The 11,114-nt window shown below is 41.0% G+C and overlaps 2 protein-coding genes across 3 annotated transcripts in view; one reads left to right on the forward strand and one right to left on the reverse strand.

The window, feature by feature from the left end:
• The first annotated feature begins 908 nt into the window (after positions 1 to 908).
• LOC117170555 (intraflagellar transport protein 172 homolog) lies at positions 909 to 8,331 on the forward strand. The gene is made up of 11 exons (XM_033357382.1): positions 909 to 1,019; positions 1,114 to 1,257; positions 1,402 to 1,514; positions 2,389 to 2,574; positions 2,659 to 3,228; positions 3,453 to 4,003; positions 4,109 to 5,217; positions 5,309 to 5,869; positions 5,934 to 6,377; positions 6,517 to 6,840; positions 6,941 to 8,331. Exons 1-11 carry the CDS (start codon positions 981 to 983, stop codon positions 8,105 to 8,107), a joined length of 5,208 nt encoding a protein of 1,735 aa, XP_033213273.1. The 5' UTR covers positions 909 to 980; the 3' UTR covers positions 8,108 to 8,331.
• Positions 8,245 to 11,114, reverse strand: part of LOC117170557 (brefeldin A-inhibited guanine nucleotide-exchange protein 1) — a 17,744-nt gene continuing 14,874 nt past the window's right edge. For both annotated transcript variants that reach the window (XM_033357385.1, XM_033357384.1), the window contains 2 exons: positions 9,884 to 10,087; positions 8,245 to 9,797 (listed from right to left, as the gene is read on the reverse strand). In XM_033357385.1, coding sequence (XP_033213276.1) covers positions 8,676 to 9,797; positions 9,884 to 10,087 — 1,326 coding nt within the window. In that variant the 3' untranslated portion in view covers positions 8,245 to 8,675. The remainder of the gene's footprint in view (positions 9,798 to 9,883; positions 10,088 to 11,114) is intronic.

Raw genomic sequence — 11,114 nt, forward strand, 5'->3', positions numbered from 1 at the left:
TGTAGTTACGCTTTTTTAAATATTTTTTTTTTTTTGAAAGCGTCGTTTTGCCACGACGCTGTTGTAATATTATATGGTATTTCAAAAAATGTATCTATTAAAAAATTTTTGTGAAATATAAGTGAGTCTTCAAAATTCAAATGAAAATAAACTGTTATTTATAAAATATATGTGTTATAATTTTTTTTCTTGACTGAAATCAAAAGTTACACAATTCCTATACATTCTTGTGCATATTTTAATAATTATTTATTTAAATTGCATGAATTGTTTTTTAATGTAATTTTGAATCGCGCGCCAAGTGTGGCCAACCAACGTTCAGCCCTCATCCAAGCACAGTAGCACAGGCTGCCAACATTGGTATCATTGGCCATGTCCAAAGTCGAAAGGAACCCTTTATCTAACCTGTGTAGATAAAAAGAGAGAGGTCTATTCGATTTTCCTATTCGAACGGGCCTCAGAGTCCCACTGTACTGCAGGAATGAGATTCCGATAAGTCATGATTATTAAATATTCACCTCTCTTTCTGGTACATAGGATAGAAAGAGATAGTTGTAGTCGATCATTTCAAAACGATCGAACATCTTTGTCTACTTCCATGCAGTAGAAAGAGATTCTCTCTTTTTATCTTATGGACGCCAGAAAGAGAGACCAAAGTCGATAGTCGACCTGTCGTTTATCGACTGTGCGAGAAGAATTTCAAAATTTCAAAAATTAAATCTCAGCAATTTTATTAAACTCTTTTAGTCCAAGATATATATATTTTTAAATATTTCACGTCAAAAAACATTTGCTTACGAGAATTTGAATCAAATTTTAGTCTAAAGAATCATACTGACAACCATTTTTTCAATGTGTTGCTAGGCAACAAAAAGTGTACACAAAAGTCCACCGATGTACACAAAGGTAGACAACAGGTTAAAATGATGTAAAAATATGAGAAGAAAAATAATAGTTATTTTAATTTCAGAGAATAAAAAATGTTGCTTAAATATATTGGATCTATTTTGCCTGCTCAAGTGGGTATAAAAATACTTTTTTCAATAATATTTGCTGAAAATTCGATGTATTTACAATATTTTATTATGTATGTTTATTTTATTAATGGCAAAGGAGCAAGAAAACAGAGTAGTGGGAATTGCATGGTCACCTAATAATTTAAAATTAGCTGTTGCATTGTCCGATCGTGCAATATATTTGTTCGATGAAAAAGGTGCGAGAAGGGACAAATTTTCTACAAAGCCGGCTGATGCCAAGGTATTGTATTTTTAAAGTTACACATGGCTCTATTCAGTTTATAATTTTGCGAAGCGAATTCAATTCGCCTATTGTGCGTGTAGAACATATCTTACAACTAATTTACTGAAATTTGATAAATTACGTTGGACTTTTACATTTTAGTTTGGTAAGAAATGTTATGTGATCAAGGGCATCAGTTTTTCACCAGATTCCACAAAGATTGCGGTGGGCCAAACGGACAATATTCTTTACGTCTATAAGATCGGAGAAGAATGGTAAAGTATGCCGTATTTTCTATAGGGTTGTTCCCAAAGTCAGATATCATTTTTCCCATAAATGGATTTTATAGTATATAAAATTCTAATTTAAAAAGCACACATGAAATATTTTTTACATATTGTTCACTATTTTTAATTTAATATTGAAATATGAATTTTTAATCACAATTTCGATTTGATGGTCCCTTCGACGTCAAATGGGTCGGATATTTTACACCAATCACAACATGTTTGTCAGTGATTCTCAAATATCTTTTTCTGTGCCGATGTTTTGTTTTGGTTATGTGCACATCGAAAATTGAAGTCGCGAAATATTGTTTAAAAAACATGATAAACATTGGAGAAACATTTAAAACAAAAACTTTTGTGTAAAGAATTTATTTAAAAAGTTCTTAAATTGTCATGTTTATTGAACAATTCGTAAATATGTACTAATTTAAAATATGTGAATAATTGTACTTACTGGTTTGCTTCAACGTACTACTGACTCTTAATCCATCTATTACAACAGGAAAACTTTTTTTGTCACATAAACCTGAGAAAATAAAGTTATCAAGTCAAAATAGTCAAAATAGTAAGAATTGACAGCAGACGATGAGTTTTACATCGCCACATTGATAAATAATTATGAGAACTTCTGAGTCACGTGACACCAATTTGAATAAGCGTTTTACCGCCTTCAATTTTTAATAATTTTTCTCTGTTGAACGAATGAACATAACAAAAAATTATAACGCACCTTCAGTTCGGATTAAAATGATGTATTAAAAAATTATTCGATCTAAAATCGCGAAACAACCCTATTCGAAAATAATAAATATAAGAAAAAGGACAGAATTGATATAGAATTAAAAATTATAATTTTGTACAGGGGAGAAAAGAAGGTGATTTGCAACAAATTCAATCAAAGTTCATCAGTGACATGTCTCGTCTGGCCTTTAGAAGGCCCAATTGTAGTTGGATTGGCTGATGGCAAAGTTCGAGCAGCTTTAGTCAAATCCAACAAGGCCCAAACTTTGTACGCCGCCGATTCGATGACAATCGCTCTTGCCGTCAAGTAATTGTGGAACAATTTCATTTCCTGAAAGCGTCATTCCACTAATTCTTTCACTGACATTTTGTAATAAATTCCTTTTTCCAGCACAAGAGGAACAGGTTTCTTGTCAAGCCATGCGGATGGAAGCATAATAAGATTCTTCGTAACAGACGACGGAAATACGGAGCCTTCAGGTCGAGTGCTTGTTCACAGCATCCCGGCCTACAGCTTAGCATGGCCTCAAGGTCACATCCTGGCATCAGGATCTGACAAGAGAATCATCTTCTACGACTCTCGTGGCAAGGTGGTTAAATCTCTAGACTACAGTCGTGATCCGGAAGAAAAGGAAATGACGGTGGCCTGCTGTAGTCCCAGTGGACAAAGTGTAGCTGTCGGTTCTTGGGACAAAGTCAGAATAATAGACTGGATTCCTCGACGTTCTGCCTGGGAGGAGACAAATTGTCGAGTTTTATCCAATTTTTATACAGTTACATCTCTGGCCTGGCGAAGAGATGGCTCGAGACTTGTAATCGGTAGTCTTTGTGGAGCGGTGGAACAGTTCGAGACAATCCTCAGACGTTCGATTATCCGGGGAAGTCATGAAGTTTCATATGTTGGACCGAGTCAAGTTGTGGTCCGTCCTCTGGAGAATAAGGGCCACCCTGTCATCATTAGGTGAGAATCTGCGTGATAAATAGTGGTAATTTAAGAAAACGTGGAAATATCATGGTTTTATTTGTATCTACTTTAGTAATTGAGGGGGGATTTAAAATGTTCAAATTATGTTTTTTACTAATAAAACTTGTGGCAATGTTAAGACTGGGTAAAATCTTCTGTATCAACCCGTAACAGGAAAAGAAAACCTATATTATTTTTTATGTGAGAAAATTGATTAACAGATCACAAACCGGAAGCGAGATAGAAGACGTCAAAGTGCTGGGTCGTAGAGACAACCACGTAATAGCAAGGACAGCCGTGAGTTTATTGATTTGTGACACTGAGTCGAATCTGCTGAGTGAAATACCTTGGAGTCACCAAAGAGGCAAAGAAAAGTTTTTCTTTGAGTACTCGTCAGTCTGTTTGATATACTGTAGCGGAGAACTCAGTGTCGTAGAATATGGCAAGAATGAGATCTTGGGCTCAGTTCGTACCGAAGCTGCGAACTCTCAAATTGTCAGTGTGAGAATTAATGAGAGGCACGTGCCTGGAATGCCAGAAAATAAAAGATTAGCCTATTTACTAGACCCGAAAACCATTCGAGTCATAGACATTCCGACTGGAACAACGATTAATATCGTCAATCATGATGCTAGGGTCGACTGGTTGGAACTGAGTGAAACAGGTCACAGAATTCTTTCTCGGGATAAAAGGGGCAGACTCTGGTTGAGCGACGATCAGGGAGGAAGAATTCTTCTCTTGGCTGGGACGAGTTTTGCTTCCTGGGTTCCAGGTATGTACATACTTGAAAACGTCATTTACTGTAGCACTAATTAGCCATAATTACCACTAAAACAATTAGAGAACCTGAATTTATCAAATCTATACCTAATTTCAGAGAGTGATGTAGTAGTCGCGCAATCAGAACATACCTTGGCAGTTTGGTACAATGTGGACGCGCCCGAGGCAGCGAGCCTAATTCCAATTCGAGGAGAGGCGATTGACATAACTCGAGAAAATGGTCAAACGTCAGTAATGGTAGAAGAGTCAGGGGGAAAAGTGGCCTACCTCCTGGACGAAGGTCTCATCGAATTTGGAACAGCTCTCCACGACAACGATTTTGGCAGGGTCGTCCTCTTTCTCGAGGAATTCGGCGATCGACCCCAGGCAGAGGCGATGTGGGAAAACGTGGCAAGAAACGCCATGAGCTCCAGGAATCTGCTGGTAGCTGCAAGATGTTACGCAGCTCTCGGAGACATTGCCTGCTCTCGATTTCTCCAAGATATAGTAAAAACTGGTGAAGAATACGCTCAAGAGACTGGCAATGATGCTCTGGCTAGTCCCGATTGCTGGGCAAAGCTGGCTATTCTCAATGGCGAGTTAAAAACCGCAGAGGCAATTTATCTCGAGCAGAATGAACTGACAAAGGCTCTTGACATGTACCAGAAATACTGGCACTGGGAAGATGCACTAGCCCTGGCTCAAAATCGTGGTTGGTCTGGTGTATCCGAATTGAGAGATAAACACTTGGCTTGGCTGCTTGACAGCGGTCAAACTGCCAAGGCAGCTGCCGTGATAGAATCCGAAGATCCGAGAAGAGCAATTAAACTGTATCTGGAAGCTCACCGACCTGGAAGAGCAGCCAGGTTGATGCTGTCGAATAGCGAATTGCTTGATGATACTTCTCTGGTCAATGAAATCATCAAAGCTCTCAAGTCGACTTATCTCATGGAACTTGCTGGAGAAATTTTCGAGAGGACTAATGATTATCCTGCTGCCATCAAAGCATATGCCCAGGCTGGAGTTTTTGCACGAGCTCTTGATCTAGCCAGACAAGCTGAACCCAACTCGGTTGTGAGCCTCGAGAAAGAATGGGGACATGCTCTAGTTGAGACTGGTCACTATGATGCTGCAATTAACCATTTTATTGAAGCTGGAGAAACGTCTTTGGCTCTGAATGCTGCTGTGAACGCTCATCAGTGGAGAAAAGCTCTGCAGATAATCCAGGTTAGTGTTGGTTCTAGCTTTCCTGACAGATCCAATGAGAATTTTGTATTACACCCACAATTTACTCATCTTAATTACTCTTTTTTAACAGGTGATTGAAACCGACGATCCAGAAATAAAGAAGCAGTGCGAGAAGCTTGGAGAGTATTTCGCGTCTGTGGGCGAACGCAATTTAGCAGAAAGCCTATTTATACGAGGAGGTAAAGCTCATCGAGCTGTTGAGACACACATAAAGGCTGGAGATTGGATTCGTGCTCAGGAAGTAGCCCTGGGTCAAATGGATCCTGAAGAAGCAAATGAAATATTGGCTGGTCACGCGGAAGCTCTGCAAGAGGCTGGTGATCTGCGACATGCGGAGGCATTATATGTCGCAATAGGACAACATGACTCAGCAATCGCGATGTACAGAAAGGCTGGACATCGAGGGGACATGATTAGATTAGTCACTCAACACAGGTCTGATTTGCTGCAGACGACTCACGCCCATTTGGCAAAAGAGTTGGAAGCTGCGGGCAAAATTCGCGAAGCAGAGGAGCATTTCTTGGGAGCTGGGGATTGGAGAGGTGCTGTGACAGCTTACAGGTCTGCCAATATGTGGGAGGATGCACTTCGGGTAGCGAAACAAGCTTCGAGTGAAAAACCTGCCCAACAGGTAATGAACGAGCGCGAACGTTTGAGAAGGGCCAAGAACACAATATTTTAATCTACTTTTTCAGGTCGCTCTGATGTGGGCTCGAACCTTAGCTCCGGAACTTGGTGCCAAGTTACTGGGGAGATTAAACTACTTGGACCCGTGTCTGGAACTAGCCTGCGAAGCAAGTTTGTTTGATTGGGCACTGGACGTAGTCAAGTATGGGACACCGGATCTGCAGAAAAAAGTGCACTATCGACATGCCATGTATCTGGAGGACGAGGGTCGCTTTGCTGAAGCTGAGAGAGAATTTATCAAAGCTGACAAAGCTCTGGAGGCTGTGCAAATGTACATTCACACTCATGACTGGGAAGCTGCTGAAGAAGTTGCTCGGAATCACAGTCAGGAGGCTCTTTCACAAGTACTTGTTGCCAGGGCAGCGGAAGCTGTCAAGAGTCAGGATTACAGCGCTGCTGAGTCTCTCCTGCTCAGAGCACATAAACCTGAAAGCATCATCAACCACTATAAGGTAATTGTCTCATACACTGGATACTTGCTGCGACACCAAGGGGCCGCCAGTTATTTGATTAGTGAACACTTTTTCATCATTTTCATTGTTTAGCACAGAATCAGGCTTTCTTTGGTTCACTGTTTTAAATATTTTTCAGAATGCGGGGATGTGGTCTGAGGCAATGAGAGTTTGTCGTGAATACCTTCCAAGTCAGGAAGCAGCCTTGAGGCGAGAGTTGGGTCAGAAGACTTCTCAGATTGACGGGGCGAACAATATTGAAGAAGCTCGGCGTTGGCTCGAGGTTGGAGAAATTCGAGCTGCTCTGGATATTCTTCTGCTCGATCCTCAAGCTTCAAGAGCTGCTCTCGTTCAGGCCGCAGAGATTCTTCTTCATCAGGCTGAACCTGATGTCGCTGCTCATGTAGGTGGAGATCTGGGTACTCGTTTATTCAGCGTTGGAGAACACGCTCTTGCTGCACAGGTAATATGATTAACATATATCTAAACTTGAGTTCCAGATAAAAATTAACATACTGATGAATAAATGAACCAACAATATTCATCGGGTACGAATTCTGCAGGTATTTCTTCAAGCAGACAGACTAAAGGACGCGATAAGTTCGCTTGCAGCTATTGGCGAATGGGACAGAGCCAAACGTGTAGTTCAAGAACTTGCTCCTGACCTGGAATACTATTTGGAAGAAAAATACAAAGAGGCAATGATAAGAGACGACCAAATAGACAAACTGGCAGAAGTAGATACGGAGGGGGCTCTGGAAATTCTTGTGCGCAAGGGTCAGTGGCCCCAAGTTTTCGAAGCAGCAAGTTCAAAGAGTGCAGCCCTCTTGCACAAGTACGTGGCCTTGAGAGCAGCTCAACTGTTAAAATCTCAATCGGCAACTCAAGCCCTGCAGCTCTATGTTCAATACGGAACACCGCCGATTACTCAAAACTACAATCTCTACTACCACCTGGCAGAAACAGTCCTAAACTCTAGCGAGTCAAACAATGAGTACAGATACCTCTCCCAACTTCGAGACATGCTGCTGAACCTGACGAAGAACATGGACTCGTCGGAGCACTCTTTTCGATTCGAGAGACTTCTCCGAGCTGCTCATTACTGTAGTTTCAGATGTGGCGCACGGCTTTTCACTCCACTCGCCGGACTAGTCGTCAAAACTTCGATTGTGCTTCTACGATACTCTGATATTTTGATGGCTGATCGCTGCTACTATGAAGCTGGAATAGACGCCAGATCTGCTGGACTCAGCAGTGAGGCGTTCGTCTTCCTGAATCACTTCTTGGACCTGGAAGAGTGTATCGAGGAAGGCGACGGCAGCATTCTTGATGTGGATGATCTCAGAGTCACAGACTTTCCTCTTGAGGTTCCTCTTCCTCCCAGTCTGAGTCTGTCCAAGGATCAACGTGAGGAAGTCAGAGAATGGGTGCTGACAGTTTCGATGGACCAGAAAGTGGAACAAGGACTACCCACTGATCATCGAGGGACTTATATAGGATCCCTCACGAATTCCACTGACAAATCTAATCCACTCGAGGAATGCATTTTAACCGGTTATCCAATTCGAGGACCAGTTGTCAAATTCGAGGGCACGACTCGAGTCGCTGATCGAGAAGACTGGAACAAGTTGGTCAACGCAGCGAGACAAGCACCTCCAGATTCTCCACTCAATGATATCTTGGTCTTTGTTCAAGAATGGTGTGGCGTCATTCCTAATTATTCGTTTTAATCTAGGGACAGAAAATTTACATAAATAATAGTGATTATATATCAATATACGTATTCTCGAGCCTGAGCTCATTCTGTCCTCTCTTACTCGAATTAAAAAAAGAAGATCGTTTTGGGACTCATTATTCATACTTGAGATTCAGTTTGGAACCAAAGAATTTATTAAAATCTGATCGCAATAAGCTACACACAAAAAAGCGACACAAGTTATTTGATAAAGAATAAACCTCTAGTCGAGTACGAATGTACATGTAACGCGTTTCTCCAGTGCATTAGAACAAGATAAACCCGGCAAGAGTTTGTACTACGTATAAGAAGAAACCCACTATCAAATAGTAAAGGACACTCGGTCGGTGACTTTCACACACTCGGCGGCAACCAAGCACAATGTGTATAGTATTTATATTTATCCTTATATCTATATTTACTAACTAATAAGTATACTCTCTGACTTTTACAATATGTATGTATAATATGTTTGTTTGTTTGTATGTATGTATGTATATGCATAGAATAATACAAGTAATAAAGTACATCTTCTTGCGACAAACCGCAAGTGTTACGTAAAACTACTGTTGCGTGATTCTGAATACTGGACCGATTCGTAGGAAAAACCTCCTTAAAACAGAACGTAATTCAGGTTTGAGATCGAAGCACATGACTTCGCAGAGGAGTGGATAACAATTTGAGGCGTGCACTGCGAATCGACTGTCGGACATTTTGAGGATCCTCGTCAGCAAGAGCAGGAGAATCGGGGTCCAGGCGTCTCGGTGAGCTTCGGTCGAGAGCGCCAGAAAGTAGTCCAGGGCCTCGCGGGCAACCTCGTTCAGATGAGCCTCAACCTTCGGCCAGTCGTTTCTGTGAGCTTCATCGCTGTACATTTTGAAGAGGATCCTCAGCGCACAGGCGAGGGACTGTGTCTCCTGTTTCAAAAGGCTGGGCTTGACGTTCCCCCGGAATCCGGCCTTCCAGAGGACATTTCTCTGCTCGTGATTCGAGTTGAAGTTCTTGGCGAAACGATGAGATTTCAGGAGACACTCGACAAGTTGCAGCAAGTGATTCGCAGTCAGGGAACAGTACATGCCCTGCTCCTCCTTCTGCTGGTCCCCGTTGCTACTTCCGAGTTCGTTGGACTTGAGGTTCATCATGTCGGCCTGAGCGAGGGCAAGATTCTCCTGGTCCTCCTTTCTCGAAGTCGCCGGGTAAAAAACTACATTGTCGATTGTCTGAATTAGTTCCAGCTGAACGACACACTTAATGAGCAGGGCCGAGAAGACCCTCGAGCGGTGATTCTCTCCGTTCGCCAAGCTCTGACTACTGCCGCTTCTCTTCAGAATGCCCATGTTGCTCTCAGACTCGCCTCTGATGACATCGAGGTCAGATTCCTTGCTGGGCTGCGGTTTCCAGGTGAGCAGTCCATTTGGTAAGGTACTTGCGAAGATGTCGAGGACGCAGCGACAGGTCTTGTTCCACGTTTCTTCGTCAAACTTGATGCCGTTGCTGATGACTAAATTCTCGAGACAATTGGTTCCTGATCTTGCCAATTGTTCATTGTCCTGCTGCACGCACCACAGGAGCTGCGAGTACAATTGCTCGAGGAGAATTGGACCCAGAGTATCGTAGAACTGAGAGAAGACGTCCACTATTGCATAGAGGGCGTGATTGCAGGTCGTTGTCATCCACTCTGCCTTCTGCAAAAGCAAACAGAATTTCATTTTAAACGTCAATTTTTTTAGATGCACATTGCAGCAGAAGAGTTGTGACAGAGAATTCTTGCCTCCGTGTGCTGCTCTGGTAGTTTCATGTTGTCGAATATTCTGAAGAGAACTTGGAACAAGTCTTTCCACCAGTGGGGCTTGAAAGAAGCGCCGTGAGTCTTGACAACATCGAAGAGAACAGTGAGGGCTCTGGTTCTGACGTCCAGTTTACACCTGCTGACAACGCAGGATAATTCGAAGAGCAGAGGAAACCAGCCTCTCACCTACAAATGCAGATACACATGTCCAAGTTAAAACTTTTTAATGGGGTTCTGGCTTCAATTTTAGTATAACAATAATGGCAGGCACTTCTAAAAAACATGTTTTGCACCTGATTGCAAGTGCAATAATAAAAATGATCCACCAAACAAAATATTTATAACGTTGGTTAAGGGCACAGAAGTGAGAAATAAATGGACCGAAGCCGTTGGAAGAATTCGTAAATGATACCAAGATTCATCCAAATTCAGGCTTATATTGCTGTGAAGATCTTTTTTTTTGTAAGTTATTTTAATCTTAAATCTTTAATTTCATAGCAGGTATGTATAATCTAACTCAGGTTGTAGTGAATTTTGGGGCATTTTGAAAACTTTTTAGGCCCTTCTTTGTAATTTTAAAACACGTTTAAAATAAAATAAAAACCATGCAACCATCAAGAATATTTCCTCTTGTAAACATTCCTCAATTAATAGTAATTAAATCGTGATACTTAGCAGTAAAATTAAATATTTTTGCTCAAAATAGCACTAAGAGCACGTGCGCCTAAAGTCCCTGGACGTTTACAATATTAAGAACAAACTGTTTGAAAATTCATTTCGGAAAGAAATCTTTTAAAATTCTTTGGTTTTTTTTTTTATATAACTTAAAACCTTTAGAATCATGTAAAATCTATCGAATTCCGTTATAGCTCTTAAATAACACTTGAATGATTACTTAAACAGAGTAGACGTTCTTAACAAAGAACTCAGGTCGTTTTGGTGTCAAAATTAATTAATCTACAGGCCTCTGACTCAATTCAGAGACCAAAAATAGTATAAATAGTATTTTTGATTAAAAATTGTATTATTTCGTTCAAAATTAAATTATTTTCTTGAACATTAAACAAATTTTTTTTAATTTGATTTTGATTCCTCTAGAATCAAACCGAAAGGCCTATGACAAAGCCACCGAACGCGTCCTCGGGTTGCGTATAGAGGGTCCCTGTACCAAGGGTTTCTGCTAAATATGGTTACAAAAATAAATAGGCAGTCG

The sequence above is a fragment of the Belonocnema kinseyi genome, chromosome 4 (genome assembly GCF_010883055.1).
Source record: "Belonocnema kinseyi isolate 2016_QV_RU_SX_M_011 chromosome 4, B_treatae_v1, whole genome shotgun sequence".
NCBI lineage: Eukaryota > Metazoa > Arthropoda > Insecta > Hymenoptera > Cynipidae > Belonocnema > Belonocnema kinseyi.

Coding starts and splice junctions, on each gene's coding strand:
- LOC117170555 (XM_033357382.1), top strand. CDS start 981: ATGTTGCTTAAATATATTGGATCTATTTTGCCTGCTCAA. Junction 1,258..1,401: donor CAAAGCCGGCTGATGCCAAG/GTATTGTATTTT, acceptor TTTACATTTTAG/TTTGGTAAGAAATGTTATGT. Junction 5,218..5,308: donor AAGCTCTGCAGATAATCCAG/GTTAGTGTTGGT, acceptor CTTTTTTAACAG/GTGATTGAAACCGACGATCC.